The 19,227-nt window shown below is 36.1% G+C and overlaps 1 protein-coding gene and 1 pseudogene across 1 annotated transcript in view; one reads left to right on the forward strand and one right to left on the reverse strand.

Annotated features, from left to right (window-relative positions):
* Positions 1-19,227, reverse strand: part of NVL (nuclear VCP like) — an 80,081-nt gene that overhangs the window by 41,039 nt on the left and 19,815 nt on the right. Inside the window, exons 7-13 of the mRNA XM_074222779.1 lie at positions 15,399-15,525; positions 15,065-15,141; positions 14,438-14,572; positions 13,523-13,624; positions 12,480-12,597; positions 6,194-6,338; positions 451-715 (exon numbers count right to left, since the gene is read on the reverse strand). Of these exons, the coding sequence (XP_074078880.1) occupies positions 451-715; positions 6,194-6,338; positions 12,480-12,597; positions 13,523-13,624; positions 14,438-14,572; positions 15,065-15,141; positions 15,399-15,525 (969 nt within the window). The remainder of the gene's footprint in view (positions 1-450; positions 716-6,193; positions 6,339-12,479; positions 12,598-13,522; positions 13,625-14,437; positions 14,573-15,064; positions 15,142-15,398; positions 15,526-19,227) is intronic.
* LOC141510848 (ATP synthase F(0) complex subunit C3, mitochondrial pseudogene) lies at positions 17,915-18,592 on the forward strand (annotated as a pseudogene).

Here is a 19,227-nt window from a genome sequence, read left to right on the forward strand (position 1 = left end):
CTATAAAATCAAGGTTTCATTATCTCTAAGGTACCATCTAGTCTTAATATATCCTATAACTGTCCTATAAATGTTTTCAAAATTTTCACAAAGAATTATTTCTTTTAAAAGTTTTTGCCTGATAAATATTCTTTAAGATTATTGTGACTGAGTTCTAGGATTGTATAGGACTTGAAACAGATACTATGACTATGATGAGAGGGAATTTTACCTTATACCAACCCCAAAAGTCCAAATTGCTTAAAGGCTCTACAGTAGTACTAAGTCTGCCATAGATCCAATCCACTCAAAATAAATCATGGAGAAAGAACTAAAAGGTTTTTTAGGATAACTTTTAGTAAATGTCTGTTTCATGCAACTATGCCATTTAATAGGGAGTCTCATAAACATAAACTAGTTTCACTTAAAATAAAGAGCACAAGGAAGAAAGTGTGTAGCCATTTATAATACCTTTTCAGAAAAATCCAGTGGTTTTGAACCATCATCTGTTTTCATCAGCTCTACCAGGCTTCCCTCAGGTGTCACATCCCCAGATTGACCATCTTTCTGCTTTGTCATATTCAACTTTAACAAAACCCTGTCAACTGCACAGCTGACTGCTTCTTGTCGCAATGCCATCAGATCAGCACCAACATAGCCTGGTGTAAGGTGGGCTAAGTGACGAAAATCAAAAGCCTCAGGGAGTTTCATCTTTCTACACAAAGTTTGAAGAATCCTGTTATGGGGGAGAAGCAAGAGGCAAAAATTCAAGTATCCAGTTTAAATAGATAAAGTTATCTGTTGAATTAAAGTGTCAAATTGACACTATGGATAGGGAGCAAGTCCTAATGTCAGGAAGTCTAGGGTTTAATTCCTGTTTCTGGTATATACTAGGTAAGAGAAAAAAAGCCTGTTGTAAAAAGGAACTGTGACCTGCATGGCATAGGGAGTTTCCTTATCTGAAAGTTCCCTATATGAATGAAATCTCGTTCTCTTTATATTTTTTCCTATATATATTCATATATTCATGAGTCTTCTCTATTAGAAGGCAAGTTCCTCGATAAGGACTGTTTCATTACTTCTAAGTGTAGAAAGACTACATCGGAGTACATTACACACACACACACACACACACACACACACACACACACACACACACAGTAGATATGCATAATAAATGATTTATCATTTGAGTGAGAAAGTAAATGAAAAGTTTGGATAGTGATGAGGGGGACTTGAATCATTTATCTTTTTAGGTTTTTGCAAGGGAAATGGGGTTAAGTGGCTTGCCCAAGGCCACACAGCTAAGTAATTATTAAGTGTCTGAGGCCGGGTTTGAACTCAGGTACTCCTGACTCCAGGGCCGGTGCTCTATCCAATGTGCCACCTAGCCACCCCAGGGACGTGAATTATTAACACAACTTCTGGAAGATCCATTAAGAAATTTCTGACTTGGGGGGCAGAGCCAAGATGGCAACAGGAGAGGATTGATTGTCTCTTAGACTAACTAAATTTGAGACAGAATCCACAGAGGGATGCAGGGAGGCAGTTCTCCAACCCAAGGTAACCTGGAAATGAGTGGAAAAGCTCCGCTCCATGGGGTTGGAAGGGTAGCCCGACAGAGCAAAGGAACTTCAGCTTCCTGGAGGCAGCCCCAGGGCACTGGGAGCTGCGGCTCAGAGCAGCAAGGGCAATTTCCTTACCTACACCCTGGGAAGCACTGGGCACAACTTGGGGGATCAGCGGGGGACCTCTGCCAGAGTGCAGCCCAGATCCAGAAACTGGAAACAGGCAGAGCCAGTAAGCAGGAGCCCCCATGCATGAGTACTGAGCCTAGGTAGGGGAGTGGAGAGAGACTGGTGAACTCTGTCCTCTTTCCCTGGAAAAGAACTCTGGGCCTGTAACCACATTCAGATCCTGATCACAGCCTAGGCCCCACCACCACCTCAGCCCTGTGGCAGAGGGGGGCACTTATGGTCATTCATAGATCAGGAAGGAAGACAGAGCCTCCTCACACACAGTGTTCCTGGGGGGGGGGGGTGTCCCAACAATACTCAAAAGCTCAGGAAGCACCCCAAAACCAGGCACAGGCTGGAGAATGAGTAAGCAGAAAAAAAGAGGAACACCATTGAGAAATACATTATCTATGATCCCAAGAAGGATCAAAATACTCAGTCTGAAGATGAGGAAGTACAAGCTCCTGCATCTAAAGACTCCAAGAAAAACAGAAATTGGGCTCAGACTATGACAGAGCTCAAAAAAGACTTTGAAAATCAAATGAGGGAGATAGAAGATAATATGGGAAAAGAAATGAGAGAGAGAGAGAGATGCAGGAAAAACATGAAAAAGATGTCAGCAGCTTAGTCAAGGAGCTCCCAAAAAATGCTGAAGAAAATAACATGTTAAAAACCAGCATAGGTCAAATGGATAAAACAGTTCAAAAAGTTATTGAGGAGAAGAATGCTTTAAAAAGCAGAATTGGCCAGATGGAAAAAGAGATAAGAAAGCTCTCTGAGGAAAACAAATTCTTCAGACAAAGAATGGAACTAAGGGAGGTTGCTGAAATTACGAGAAATCAGGACTCAATACTTCAAAACCAAAAGAATGAAAAATTAGAAGAAAATGTGAAACATCTCATTGAAAAAACAACTGATATAGAAAACAGATTTAGGAAAGATAATTTAAAAATTATTGGAATACCTGAAAGTCATGACCAGGAAAAGAGCCTTGACATCCTTTTCAAAGAATTACTACAGGAAAATTGCCCAGATATCCTAGAAGCAGAGGGCAAAATAGAAATTGAGAGAATCCACCGATCTCCCCTGGAAAGAGATGCAAAAAAAACCCAACTCCCAGGAATATTATAGCCAAGTTCCTTAACTCCCAAGTCAAAGAGAAAATATTACAAGCAGCCAGAAGGACACAATTCAAATAACATGGAGCTTCAGTCAGGATCACACAGGACTTAGCAGCAACTACATTAAAAGCTCATAGGGCTTGGAATATAATATTCCGGAAGGCAAAATAGCTCAGAATGCAACCAAGAATGAACCACCCAGCAAAACTGAACGGCCACTTCCAGGGAAAAAGATGGAGTTTCAATGAACCAGGGGAATTTCAAATGTTCCTGTTGGAATGGCCAAAGCTGAACAGAAGGTCTGATCTTCGAATACGGGACTCAGGTGAAGCATAGAGAATGTAGGAGAAGGATAAAATATGACAGACTTAATGGTGATGAACTACATGTACTCCTGCATAGAAAAATGATACTGATAATACTTATATGAACCTTCTCAATTAACAGAGCAGGTAGAAGGAGCTCTTATAGATGAAATACAGGAGAAAGCTGAATTTTAAGATATATTGTGGTGTAAAAATGGAGTCAATAGATGACAGGGAAATGTAATGGGAGAAAGATAAAGGAGAAGAGGAATAGGCTAAGATATTTCGTATAATAAGATTTTTCTTTATTACAATGAGCTATTGCAATGATATGGAAGGGGGGGAGGCAAGGGGGAATGAGGGAATCTTTGCTCTCATCAGAGGTGGCTAGGAGAGGAAACAGCATATATACTCAATGGGGTATAGATATCTGGAGTAAGAAGGGGAAGCAGGGGGAAGGGGTGGGGATGTGAATAAAGGAGGAGAGGATGGACCATGGGGGGAGAGTGGTCAGATATAACACATTTTCTTTTTTACTTCTTGCAAGGGGCTGGGATTGGATGGCCTGTCCGGGACCATAGGGCCAGGTGGATGCTGGACCTAAGGGGGTGGTAAGGGGGCTTGGGGCCTCTTGGCCCCAGGGCCAGGGATCTGTCTGCTGCACCACTCAGCTACCCTATAGCAGAGAGAGTGAAAGGAGAGAGAAAAATATAGTACATGGTAGTGGAGAAGTACGAATGGAGGGAGTTGCGATCCGCAATGGCAATGGTGGAAAAATACGGAAGTAGCTTTTGTGATGGACTTATTTTGGCTCTTTTTTCCTTTTTTTGGTTTTTGCAGGGCAATGGGGTTGGATTGCATTGGGTCACACAGCTGGGTGACTGTTGGGTGTCAGGGGCTGGATTTGGTCTCAGGTGGTCCTAGCTCCAGAGCCAGTGCTCTGTCCACTGCACCACCTGGCCATACCTACTGTTATCATTATCATTATTATTATTTTTAATTTTTTTCTCTCCCCTTTACTTTCTTGCTCATGCGGGTCTATATTTTTTGGGGGAAGGGTACTATGTTTACTCTTAGACAAGAATATTTTAGTAATGTATAAAAAAATTATTTGAACAAAATAAGAATAAACAAATAAAAAATAAAAGCACTTGGAGGTAAAAAAAGAAGTTTCCAACTTGCCTTAAAAGATAATTTCATCTTTTTAATAATTTCACCATTTCATTTCATGTATAAAATTTACAATTTCATCATTCAATGAATTAGTGCATTAAGTAGACATTATGTGAATGGATTGTATCATGAGGAAAAGTAACAAGAAGCATTTGATAATTTACTAATGGTATTCCAAGAATGTTACCTTTAACCTTTTTTTTTTACTGCATATCAGAAATGCAGTCTGAACCAGATTAAAATGTTTTTAAAAAAATAAAAATATAACAAAACACAATATTAACTTGAGGTTTTTAAGTATTCAGTTCACAGGGAGTTACACTGTTGTACATGATCTTTGGATAACTGTACAACACCTCCTCCTCCCTCACAAACTCTTGTCTTATCAATTTCAATGTATCTTTCACATAAGAGCCTAGGAATATTTTATATATAAGTAACTTGTGAGTTTGAAGTTGATGACTCAAATAACCTTTCCATTTCCAAGATTCTGTGATTCTTTTCAAAGCTGCCTGGAAGCCTAGGAATGGAAAACTGTTTTTATTTCTAGATTACTATTACAAGCACAAAAGCCATTGTGGAAAAATTTATCTTAAGATCAATAGACAAGGAAGAATTTATGACCAAATTAGAGATAGAGGGAATCACAGATATAAAATGGACAATTTTGATAACAGTAAATTAAACCTTTTTTATACAAAGCCAATGTAGCTTTGATTAGAAGGAAAGCAGGAAACTAGAAAAAAAAGTTTTCAGCAAGTTTTTCTGATAAAGATTTTATGTCTTTTTCAAATATAAAGAACTGTTAACTGATAAGCACTTTTTTAGAAGAATTAAAAGAATTCAAATTTAAGTCATAAAAAATGCTCTAAATCACTACTAATTAGAGAAACACAAATTAAAACTCTGAGGTACCACCTATCAAATTGGTTTAAATGACAGGAAAGGAAAATAATAAATATTTTGGAGAGAAAGTGGAAAAACTGAGGTACTAAAGTACTGTTTTAGTGAAGTTGTAAACTGATCCCACCAATCTGGGGTACAATTTGGAGCTATGCCTGAAGAGCTATAAAACTGAATATACCAGGGTGGCTAGGTAGTGCTACTGCACCAGCCCAGAGGTCAGGTGTACCTGGGTTCAAATCTGGTCTCAGACACTTACTTAATAATTACCTAGCTGTGTGGCCTTGGGCAAGTCACTTAACCCCACTGCCTTCCAAAAAAAACTATATAAAAAAACTGAATATACCTTTTGACCAGCAATATCACTGCTAGGCTGGTATCGCAAAGAGGTTTAAAAAAAAAAAGGCAAAGGTCTCATAATGCACAAAAATATTTATAGCACATTTTTTTGTGTGGTGGCAAAGAATTGAGAATTGAGGGAACAGACATTAATTGTGGAATGGCTGAATCAGCTGTAGTATAACTGTCATGGAATTCTACTGTGCTATAAGAAATGATAAGTAGGATGGTTTCAAAAAAACCTGGAAAGTCTTTTATGAACTGAGGCAAAGTGAAGTGAGCAGAAACAAGAGAACATTGTGAACACTAATAGCTAAATTGTAAGGATGATCAACTGCTAATGACTTTAGCTACTCTAATGCAATGATCCAAGACAATCCCAAAGGACCCATGATGAAAAATATGCTATTCACCTCTAGAGAAAGAACTGACAGAATCTGACTGCAGATTGAAGTGTAAATTTTTTTTTCACTTGTATTTTTCTTCCTTTTTTCAAGAACATGGCTAATAAGTAAATGTTTTGTATAATTTCCATGTGTAACTAATACCACACATTTCTGGATGGGGAGAGAATTCAGAACTAAAAAAAATTTTAAATCAATGTCAAAAAGAAATAACAATGTAAAACAGAATTTACCTTTCTCTGGATGCCTCATCTGGAATACCCATGCAAATTTCTCTGTCAAACCTTCCTGCACGTCTCAATGCTGGGTCCAGTGAATCTGGTCTGTTGGTAGCTCCAATTACTAAGACCTGTGCTGTAGCAGCTAGATTATTCAGGTCTAAAAGAAAAAAAAAGGAACTGGTGAAGATATTAACCCTTTGGATTTATCTTAATGATTTTGTTTTGTAATAAACAATGGATACTGAAAAGCCTGGAAAGACCTGCATGAACTGATGCTGAGTGAAGTAAGCAGAATCATGGGAACACTGTACATTGACAGCAACATCGTGTGATAATCAACTATGAAGACCTTAGCTTTTCTCAGCAATTCAGTGATCAAGGACAAGTCTGAAAGACCTGTGACAGAAAATGCCATCCATATCTGGAGGAAGAACTATGGAGTCTGAATGCAAACTACAGCATACTATTTTCACTTGTTAAAACTTGTTTATATATATTTTTTTCTCATGTTCCACCCCCCCCCCCAGTGGTTCTGAATCTTCTTTCATAACTTGACTTATATGGAAATTTATCAAACATAATTGTACATGTCTAACTTACAGCACATTGCTCGCTGTTAAAGGGAGAAGGAGGAAAGGAGAGAGGTAGAAAAATGTAGACTTCAAAAGTTTAAAAAAAGATGACTGTTAGAAAACTATCGTTGCATATAATTGAAAAAATAAAATATTTTAAAAAATAAAAACAAAATAACTGATAAGCCTAGAAAAAATTTACTGAATATATCTAGTTACAGGAAATAATTTTGTTGCTTTTTGCTATTTAATCTTGACCTTTCTATATACATCTTGTAACTACATTACTTCATCTACCTTCACATCATTATTTTGATCAGAATAACTAAGTCACTCATAGTTTATCACCCTAACAATACTGTTGTTTCTGATAAACTCTTGAGAGCAAATTGAAATAGAATTCTCTCACTTTAAAAAAAACTGCTAATATGAAAATATTTTTCATGATTTTATATGCAAAATTGATATCATATTGCCATCTCAGTGGATGGGAAAGGGAGGGAGAAAAGAAATTCAGAACTCAAAATTTAAAAAAAAAATCAGTTGAGTCATCCAATTCTGAAGGGGAAAGATGATCATTAAATTCCAATTTAAGTGGTTAAGGAAACTCATACCCCTTGGAAGCCTATAAGGAAACAACATCAAAAAACTCAACTTTCATTTCACAATCAATCCTTTTATTTTAAATTTACGTAAGGTCTTCTCCTTATGTTAAGATTACTAAGGATTAAATCCATACCATATAATTTATACTTATATTCACAATAAATACATTACAATATATTTACAATAAATATATATATACTATATTTATATATTTTGCTTTTGCATTATGCTTACAATTTCCTATCTCTAATTAGATTGTGAGGTTAGATGGTAAGCATGAAGATTATTTATATATACATTCTTCTCTATTTGTATTCCTTGAGTCTCAGTCTGGTGTTATGTCTGACAATGATCTGATCAATTAATCAGGAGGATCAATTTTTCATTCAATCACTAGCATAAAAAGGATCTTCCAATCAAGATACTCCCTTATGAAAAAAACTGAAAAAAACCTCTTTAATTCTGGTACAAAATATTGCATTTGCTTTTGGAGAAAAATGACAATTTGGTTAGTTTTACTGAACACCCCCCTCCGCTTCCATCTTTCTTTGTTACAAGGATGGCTCCCTAGGTGGGTAGTGGGATAGATTCACAAAGGCAATTTCAAAACAAGATATCATTAAAAATAAGATTAAAAAAGAAATAAAAATACTCTATTAAATAGAACTATCTCCCTCATTTTTATTAAATGAAATAAAATTAGGGGTAAGAAAATCTCTCAAAGCAGAGATGTTACTCAGATTGCTGAACATTTCTAGAGGAAATTTCAATTTTATATTTTTCTCAGAACTCATTTCAAATTAAGTAAAATCTGTATTATAAAATATTCTAAACAAAGTTTTGCTGCTTTCTGAAACAGTATTGAAGCTAGTGAACAAAGTTTAATAAAGATCAATATGCAATTAGCATAAGTAAAAGGGTATGTTGAGTAGTCAAAAATAATTAAAAAATAACTTGCTCAAGTATTTAAATATTCTCCACTTAAAGTACCACCAAAGGTTTTCATTCTCCTCATCCTTCTTAATCTTTTTGCAGTATTTGTGACCATCAAATGCTTCCTTTCCCTCTACTTCTCTTGGACATTCTGACATGTTTCTAGTTCTTTTACCTGTATGACAGTTTCTCCTCAAATCAATTCAACAAAAATTTATTAACAACCTACTGTATGAAGATATTACTAGGTTATAAGAATTGGAAAAAAAGAAAACAAAAGAACAAAAGTACAATCCTTGACCTCAAGAAGCATATGATTTACTTTGGAGAATGCATCCATCACATGCATAGAAAAATTAAACAATTCAACTAATATTAACTAAAATTATCTGCATATTCCCATGAAAATGACCACAGCAGGTCCCAGAAGATCATCAGAGCAGAGAAAAGAAAGAGCATAGAGACAGAAATGAAACTAGAGTTCAGGTCAACAAATATTGGTCAAGTTCCTTCAGGCACCAGGAAGATGGCATATTACCATTCTGGGAAAGGAAGGGGAAAGTTACTAAGAAACTCAGAAAGTCTGACTCATCAAACTGAATCAAAATCCACATTAAAGCACAACTGAGGCATAAGTCTCCTAAATCTTCCTGTCAGTCTAATCACATTCATTTTGGTTCTCAATGCCTCATTTTATTTATCACACTTTCATCCTTTTCTCACAAATTTTTATTAGTGTACATCTAATGATCCATCTCTCCACACGGGGCCTAGGAAATTTTAACATTTATACAAATAGTAAAGAATGATGATATTAAATAATCAGATATAGGGCGGCTAGGTGGCGCAGTGGATAAAACACCGGCCCTGGAGTCAGGAGTACCTGGGTTCAAATCTGGTCATAGACACTTAATAATTACCTTGGGCCTTGGGCAAGCCACTTAACCCCATTTGCCTTGCAAAATAAATAAATAAATACATAAATAATTACAAATAACTATAGAGAAAACTGGTTTGGATGGAGGAATAATAGCAATAGAAGAATGGGAAAGGACACGGAAATGTCCTCTGTCTGCATACCCATCTATACTCAATGCTAACCAAGGTACTGTTTTAGGGTCTTTTCTCTCTCTCTCCCCCCTCTCCTTTGGTGATCTCATTTGGAAAAGAATTCACTTATCAGCACTACAGAAGGAATATTCAAATCAGTAAAAAGATTCCTAATTTTTTCCCTTTATTGTAGATAAAGCCCTGTATTGCAAAACTGCCAGCCGGAAGTCTTCTCTTAGATACCCTGATTATAACTTAAAACTTGTTTCTCTCCCTCAAACTTTTGTAATTTTGTTAATAGTAGCACTAGTCTCCTAGAAACCCAAGTTCAAAACCTTGAACTTATTTTTAACTCTTCCCCACCCTTAATATTCTCAACCAAGTAGCTGCCAAATTTTTGTGAGATTGGACAATACCTCCCAAATCTGTTCCCCTACTCCATTTATACAACCATAATTCTAGTTCAGACAATCACCATCTTTCCTGGGACTATTTATAAAGTCTCCTGTCATTCTCCTTCTTCCAACAATAGGTTTAATCTTCCTAAGGCACAAGTCTGACACTCAAAAACCATCTAAAGTCCTCTATGGGGTAAAATACAAACTCCTAAAGCTGGCAACTAAAGAAATTCCATAAATTGGTTCAGATGTCTACCTTTCCTATGATTCTACTTACTATTCATTACAATCAAACATTTTACTTTCCAATCAAGGTTAATTATTGGCTATTACATAAATTAATTAGGTTCTGCTAGTAGGGCAGGGATTTCAAGGTACAGAAAGAAAGTCATACAAGCAAATTTTCCCAGCTACAGATTTTAATGATGTGATATTAAACCAATCTAGTGCATCCTCAATCATTGTGTTCCTATTTTTACTAACCTCAAATTTTCTAAATTTCCCCATTCTTTTTTTTCTAGGTTTTTCCAAGGCAAATGGGGTTAAGTGACTTGCCCAAGGCCACACAGCCAGGTAATCATTAAGTGTCTGAGACCGGATTTGAACCCAGGTACTCCTGACTCCAGGGCCGGTGCCTTATCCACTGCACCATCTAGCCGCCCCTAAATTTCCCCATTCTTAAAAAATACCTTCATTAATTTCAATTATCCCCTCAAAACAGCATCCTGTATCTCTTCTCTCTCTTCAAGAGAATTCCTTGAAAAAGCAATTTAAGGGGGCAGCTAGGTGGCGCAGTGGATAGGGCACCGGCCCTAGAGTCAGGAGTACCTGGGTTCAAATCCGGTCTCAGACATTTAATAATTACCTAGCTGGTGTGGCCTTGGGCAAGTCACTCTTAACCCCACTGCCTTAAAAAGGGGGGGGGGGAACGGCTAGGTGGCATAGTGAATAAAGCACCAGCCCTGGAGTCAGGAGTACCTGAGCTCAAATCCGGTCTCAGACACTTAATAATTACCTAGCTGCGTGGCCTTGGGAAAGCCACTTAACCCCATTTGCCTTGCAAAAACCTTAAAAAAAAAGCAATTTAAATTTCCCTTTATTTCTTCTCTTACTCCTCCTTACTCCTCAATTTTCTGCAATCTGGCTTCCAATCTCACCATTCAACTAAAACTACTCTTATACCTGCCAAATTTGATTTTCCTTTCTGGTTACTCAATATTCACCCAGGGGGAAAAAATGAACAAAAAAACATCTATTTGCTAGGCTACAGAATACCAATGGATAATTAGGTAATATTATATACCAGTATTAAGAAGTAAAAGTTGATGATCATTCGAAGGGCAACTGAGAGATGAAAAGGCATAAATAAAGCAATATCATTGAAATGATATGGATGTTATAACAAGAAAAGTAGATAGGCTAGTTGTATTGTGAAAACAAGAAATAGTCAACAAGTCAGCCCTTAATGGATAAGTCTTATAATTGAACATCCCAGTGTATGACCCTGTTTTGGGGCCTTGAAACACAATCATACTTAAATAGCAGAACTTGGTTAGGATGTGTTATTTCAGTGACAAAGATTTAGAGGAAGGTACTGCTGGACCACTGTGGAGGCTTTCTGGAAGAATATGGTAAGTGTGATAAAACCCAGAAGAATAAGCGTATCCCTAGCAATCTTTGATACATTAAATAGTTAAGAAATTTTGTTGAATTGAATTAATTTTTCTCATGATCTTATGAATTTACTTAGTAAAAATTCATGTTTGAATCAGTGGAAATTACAACTGAATGGAATCAAAATAAATGATTTTTTTAATCAGCCTTAAAAATGTGCAAAACGGGTGGCTAGGTGGCACTGTAGATAGAGCACTGGCCCTGCAGTCAGGAGTACCTGAGTTCAAATCCTGCCTCAAACACTTAATAATTAGCTAGCTGTGTGGCCTTGAGCAAGTTACTTATAACCCCATTTGCTTGCAAAAAAAATGTGCAAAACAAAGAACCACTGATAAAATTATCAGGAATAAGTTTCATTAGGTTTATCTTTCATATAAGTTAAATCTTGTAACTTTATGTTCTGGTTTAAGGGTAATCTTTTAAAGTCTTTATATTCCCTTCCAAGTTGATACAGGTTCAGATGCTAGAATTCTTCAATAATATGGCTCATGTTCTCATATGTTATGGAAAAGATAGGTGGTCATGAAGTCTCAAAACCTGGGTTTAAGTCCCTTTTTTAAGTGTGACTTTGAGCAAGTCACTTCGTTTCTCTAGTTTTCAATTTTGTGATAGGTAAAAAGGCAGATAATACTAATTCCATTAACAACCAACTTCAGAGTTGTTGAAAATCAGGTATGGTGACACACACACACACACACACACACACACACACACACACACACACACTATATTTTATAATTACTCAGCACTATAATTTTAATAATTGCAAAAATGCAATCTTACAGAACAAACTATCATCAAGAAAATATATCAAGGCTTAAAAGTCAAAAGAATACAGAATATATAGGTAATTAAAAAATGAAATGTACAGATCAACTTTTTAAAATCACAAAGTTATACAAAGACATTTCTACTTCAGATTTAAACAGGTGCACAAAACAAGCAACATTCAACAATGGGGATTATCTTAAGAAGTTTGGTGGAACTGGCAGTGTCAACCCCCTTAATACAAATTATGCCTTTAAAAAAGAATATTTTTCAAACAAGTATTTATTTTAAACTAACCATCCATGCAGACTAGAAGCTGGGCCACAATTCTTCGTTCCATGTCTTTTGAAGCAATTTCTCTTTTGGGAGTGATAGCATCAATTTCATCAATAAAAAGGATGCAAGGTGCATTTGACTAAAAATAAGAATGCCATGATAAGTGATTTATGGAGATATCAACCATACAAAGATGAATAATAACAAAACAATCTAAGGAAGCATTCGTATCATTCAGAAAACCTAGAATTTTTAAGATCACATATTAATATCTTTGACCCCAAAATTTAGATGGTTTTATAGTGTAGGCACTGTGCTAAGATAAAAAGGCAACAATAAAATAGTACTTGACCTAAAGGATAAGACAATACACACATATATAGGTACAAAGGCATTTGGGAAAAGAAAGACAGCAGATGGGAAAAAGGAAAGGAGGGATTTTTAGAGGCAGAGGCAAGGAGAAATTTGAAGCAAGAGGAACATTCAATACAATTTGTAAGGTCAGTAATAAGGACAGGTTGGCTGCACTGCAGAATTCAAATTTCTGAATGAAAAAGAACTGTAATAAGTTGTTATTATGTATCAAGCAGTGTGATAGTAAAAAGAAGTTCAAAGAGCTTACATTCCAATAGGGTGAGAAAACATGAAAAAATAATTTCACTGAAGTAGTTTCCCATAGTCTGGACCAATTCGATTCCCCCAGCTCCTATTTGAGGGACCAAGTCAGAGAGCCCAAGTGCTGGCTTGGAGCTGAGCAAGCAATCTGGGATACCTTGGTCACTTATGGAGTATTCTTCTGGATGTTCAAAAGTGGCTTCTATAAAAGCTATCTGCAGATTGTCTCTATCCAATCATGTCTCTGTCATGGGGTCCCTGAGTACAAAATACTCAATACAAAAGTCTTCCTCAATTCTCTTTCGCAACAGTAGGCATGGCAATTATAATGTCACTCAATCAGTTCAGTGAATGAGCAAATGCTGCTGATGCCTCAGAAATGGGGACTAAGCTGAACATAATTTCCTAATGAAATAGTCTCAGTGTAGCTATCAGCCATCTTGACTTACCACAGCCTGATCAAAGAGGTTTCTCAGATGCTGTTCAGACTCCCCTGATAATCCAGACACAATCTCAGTAGCAGCTACTTTAAGAATTGGCAGTTCAAGCTCCTGTATGCAAACACACAAAGAATGATGAAATTGTCAATTTGTAAACTAAATTATTTCCTTTTGACTCAGTCAACAGAAATAAACTAATTTTTTAGGTACCAATTTCTAAGGAATTGCTATCTTTTGATACTAGCCCAATGAAAAAGTAACTTTTAAAATCAAGAATATTTTAACATCAGTTTTTGTGGAACATGCCCGAGGATTTTTAATTCCACCCTTGGCAGAGGAAAGCTTGAAGATTGTTTTCATTCCCCTGAAAAGCTGGTCTGGTACTAAAGAAGTTATAATCTTTCCCAATTCTAGAATCAATTTATTTCCCTGTTGCCTAGGAAGAGGTGTACAGAAGATCCAACACAAATCCAAAACTTTCCCTCCCTAAAACTGACAAATCTATGGTCAGTGATAAGAGGGAAGTCTCATAGAACAAAGCTATATATATAAAGCCAATTTTATCAATGGCTATAAGAAGGATAATTATGATCATCTTAAAGGTGATTTAACTTCACTGTCTACTGCTCTAATGGAAAAAGTAATGGGATCCTATTCTACCCATAAAGTTAACCAGAAATAAAGCAGTAAGATTACAATTTTGGTTATTATCAGTTTGGGAATTCAGTGAATAGAAAACCTGAAAACTAACCTGGAACATGTTATTTCAATATACCGGTTTCATAAATTGACACAATTCAATGACTTTTAAAATAAAGAAAAAATGAAAAGAAGATAATTTCTAAATGAAAATTATTTTCTTCCTGACACCAGCACATAATTAATTAAAGAAATTCAGAGAGAAATAGTATCAGCATTTCTTACCCCAGCAATTGCCTGGGCAAGTAATGTTTTCCCACAACCTGGAGGCCCATGCAAAAGAAATCCTCTAGGTGGCACTACACCAAGGTAGTGGTATACTTCAGGATGTCGCATATGGATAAGCATTTTGCATACTTCCTATCAAAAGAGAAGGAAATAATACTGGTCTGCAAAGCAAAACACATACATTATCTAATTTGATCAGCATAATAACTGTGAGGTAGGCCTTGAAGGTATGAAATTTTTTTGATGTAGCAGGTTAAAGTGACTTGCCCAAGGTCAGAGGAAATAAAAAGTCAGAGAAGATTTAAATTCTAACCTCACAAGACTTGAAAGTCAAATCTCTACAATACCACAGCTTCCACTAAGTTAGCCAAAGGGAAAAATACATTTAAGTTGAATTGAATATCCAATTTTTAAAACAAACATCAATGACTGACCTTAAATCAAAGGTACTGTGTTTTATCACAGTATATATTTCTTTTGCCCCCAATAAAGAAAATAAGTAGGCTAGCCTATCTGAGTTTTTATTCACAATGGATACATATTTGACAGAGGCAAAAAACTGGGGTCTGTTTCCTTCTGTCACTAATAGCATAACAAGAAGTTATATTCTATAGTGTAACTAACCTTCAGGGTCACATCATTGCCCCCCACATCTTCAAACTTCACAGTTGGAATCTGAAGCTCTAGTGTTTGAAGTTTGGCTGTCAAGCAGGAGAATTCAGAGCAAGTCAATAGGAATCTACGTAATGAACCATTATTAAGTACATTACTACAAATAAGGAAATATTTTCTAATGCTGGCTTACTATATACTCCACCTAAGCCCTATATCTAAAATCACAGGACCTTATATCTACGTCTCCAAAAGAAGTTTCATGAAATTTAAAGCTAAGTATGATCCAATGATACACTACTGCCACTTACCACCCACATAAAAGTAAACTACTCATTAATCTAACCTTTTTTTTGTAAAACACCTTCAATTTCTCCATCTACTTTCTGAAGATCCTCAGTTTTCCTCTTGGTTCTCTTAAGCCTGTTTTTTCTTTTTCTCTCATTCTCCAGAAGAGAATTCTCTTTTGAATTCTAGAGACACCAAATGAGATAATATCTGTAAGAATAGTAATTCAACATGCAGTTTTAAAAATATTTACTTAAGTTACCATTGAAGATATGATAGAAAAAGCCTTAACTTTTTCAGAGAAGGGTACTTGTCAAACATTTCACTGTTCCTGACTCCCACATTATTTATCTCAGACATCAAGAGTTACTGGCTAATTCAAGTAGGAAAGAAGAGAACAAAGTCAGCTAAAATTCAAGCACAAAACTTCTTCTGTTGTTGAAGTTCAACAGAGCTTTTTATCTCTCCAGATGTTTATGCATGCTGGCCCACTTGCTCCTCATGTGGGCTTTCTGAACCTAAAACTATGTTTCTTGATACACCAGTCTAATTCAATTCAGATTCCTCTATTTGTTACACAGCCTAGACTGACAGAATCTGATCCCATCACCTTCTGTGTTTTGCCCTACTTTTTTGTCATCTGGTTATATGCTGCTGAGTCCTAGTGAGAAAGATTTTAAAACAGTTTTTCAAATATATCATAGCATGGCAGAACCTCCATATTATCCTACTAATGGTTAATTATGGTGTAAGAGGATAAGTTCTGGATATTTCTACCATTCTGGAAACTGATTATTGTCAGAGCAACCTTGCTATGGGAGAGGCATGTCAACAGGATATGATCACCTAAATAATCTATTTTTTTGGACCAAGACTATAAATCAAAGAAAATTGCAAAATGGCAATTACAGGTTTGGGGCAGCTAGGTGACAGAGTGGATAGAGCACTGACCCTGTAGTCAGGAGTACCTGAGTTCAAATCTGGCCCCAGACACTTAATAATTGTCTACCTGTGTGACCTTAGCCAAGTCACTTAACTCCATTGCCCTACAATGGGCAGATTCCCAGAACCAGGTTCCCTGAAAACAAATGCACAAAAAGGTGAAGCTTGGGAAAGTGCACCCTCCATCCTGGAAGCAGAATCCCACTTTACTATACAATTAAAAGTTAAAAAACAAACTGATAAACTCAAATAAGAGAATAGAGGAAAAATTGGGAAAAGAAATGAGAATGATGCAATGATGCAAGAGTCAATTGCTTAGTAAAAGGAGGTTCAAAAAATACTGAAGACAACATCACCTTAAAAAACAGAAGAAACCAAGTGGTAAAAAAAAATCAATAAGAAGAATGCTTTGAAAAGCAGAATTGGTCAAATGGAAAAAGGAGTATAAAAGTTCACAGAAGGGCAGCTAGGTAGCATAGTGGATAAAGCACTGGCCTTGGAGTCAGGAGTACCTGGGTTCAAATCTGGTCTCACACACTTAATAATTACCTAGCTGTGTGGCCTTGGGCAAACCACTTAACCCCATTTGCCTTGCAAAAACCTAAAAAAAAAGTTCACAGAAGAAGTAAAATTCCTTAAAAATTAGAACTGGGTCTGAAGAGATCATGAAAAAGAGTAAAAATTCCAGATGTTCAAAAATATTCATAGTTCTTTTGGTAGGGGCAAAGAATTGGAAATTGAAGGGATGCCCATCAATTAGGGAATGACTGAACAAACTGTGGTAAATGTATGTGATGGAACATTACTGATCTATAGGAAATCATGAGGGATGGGATTTCAGAAAAGTCTGGAAAGACTTGCATGAATTAATGCTAAGTGAAATGAACAGAACCAGAATGACACTATATACATTAATAACATGGGATGAACTTATAATCAAAGACAATTTTAAAGTTATAATTGAAAATACCATCCAAATCCAAAGAAGGAAGTGGAGTTTAAATGAAGACCAAAGCTTATTATCTTCAACTTGTCAACAAGTTGTCATATGTATTGTTTTCTCTAATATTGTCATTCTTCCACTTGGATCTGATTCTTCTCTCACAACATGTTCAATATCAATCTATGTTTAACATAGTTATATTGAGAGTCTATATCAGATTGCTTTCTCTTAGGGGAAGGGGGAGAAGAGAGGGAGAAAAACTGTGAAACACAAAACCTTGCAAAAAAAAAAAAAAGATTGGTAAAAACCACCATTGCATGTAGTTGGAAAAATAAATGAAATATATTTTTAAAAATTAGAATTGGGCAAGTAAAAATCTAATGAATTTTATCAGACATCAAGAAACAATTTAAAAAAATCAAAAGATGAAAATGTAAAATATATCACTGAAAAAACAACTGACCTGCAAGATGGATCCAAAAGAGATAATTTAGGAATTACTGAACTAACTGAAAGTCATGATTAAAAAAAGAGCCGAGCCCCACTTGCTTCGACTTCTGCCGCAGACTAGAGAGAGAGAGAGAGAGAGAGAGAGAGAGAGAAAGAGAAAAGAGGAAGTGGAGCCGAGCCCGTGCTGCCACACCACCACATCCCGTCTTTTGTTGTCGCTCGCCACAGCCACCCCTAAGATGTTTGCCTGGGCCAAGATCACCTGCTCCCCTGCCCTGATCATGCTGGATCCAGAATTGCATACAGACCAATTTCTGCAGCAGTGTTGCCTCGAACAGAAGTCAGGACTGGAGAGAGCAACACAGTATCTTATAGGCCCCAGAACAGGGTGTCTCAACTAGGACTAAGGGAGATCCAGACCAGTGCTATCAGCAGAGACATTGACACTGCTGCCAATTTTATTGGTGCAGGCGCTGCCACAGTAGGAGTGGCTGGTTCTGGTGCTGGTATTGGAACTGTCTTTGGTAGTCTGATTATTGGTTATGCCAGAAACCCTTCGGCTGAAGCAGCAGCTGTTCTAATATGCTATCCTGGGATTCACCTTGTCTGAAGCTATGGGTCTCTACTGTTTGACGGTTGCTTTCTTGATCTTGTTTGCCATGTGTAATAAATTGCTGCTTAAAATGTTGACATTTAATACAAATTACAGATGTAATTCTATGTCATCTTACTGTGGCTCTGAAAACTGTTGTGTTGGTGTCATGGAAATGTACATTATTTCCAAAGTCATTTCATTAAAGATAACTTTAATTTTTGCTGTCACTTGTACTTATGTTGAACATGGGAACACATACTCTGGTATAAATTGTACTGCTAAACTGGATGAATCTATTAACTTCATCTATAGTGGTACCTGAGTGATGTAAAATAGAGATTGTTGTATATGGCCTCTGGGTTTTTTTTTATGTTTGCTTAAAAGAAATATGAATGTATAAATGATTCGTCCATGAGAAATACTGGCAGTTGTATTTGGTAATGTTATTACAAAAGTTGTTTTAAAAAGTAACATATGGAATTAAGACTCTTCTAAGTTAGAAGTTCATTCATTTTGGTATCAAACCTGCATTTTAAAGTTCTTTGAAATATGACTGATAGACTTTTATTGTGACTTAATTTCTAGTTAACACCTACTTAAAATTATATGTGCAAGAGCCATAGTAAAGATTCTTAACAATGAATCACATCACTTGTTTTTAGTAAAATTTTTAGATGTTATAACCTAAAGTTATAAAAATATGATTTGATTTCAGGTTTCATCTTAAATAAGTTCATGTGATAAAGGTGAAAGTAATTAACTATTTCTCAATTGAGTCCCTTTTTCAAATCATGTATTCCAATAAAGTAGTCAACTAATGTCAAAAAAAAAAAAGAGCCAAGAAATCAAGTTTCAGTATATAATCAAGGAAAAAACTATCATATTTTAGTACCATAAGATAAAATAGGAATTGAAATTGAAAAACATTCCCCAAACACCTCCTGAAAAACTTCCAGG

Source organism: Macrotis lagotis, chromosome 2 (genome assembly GCF_037893015.1).
Source record: "Macrotis lagotis isolate mMagLag1 chromosome 2, bilby.v1.9.chrom.fasta, whole genome shotgun sequence".
Lineage (NCBI taxonomy): Eukaryota > Metazoa > Chordata > Mammalia > Peramelemorphia > Peramelidae > Macrotis > Macrotis lagotis.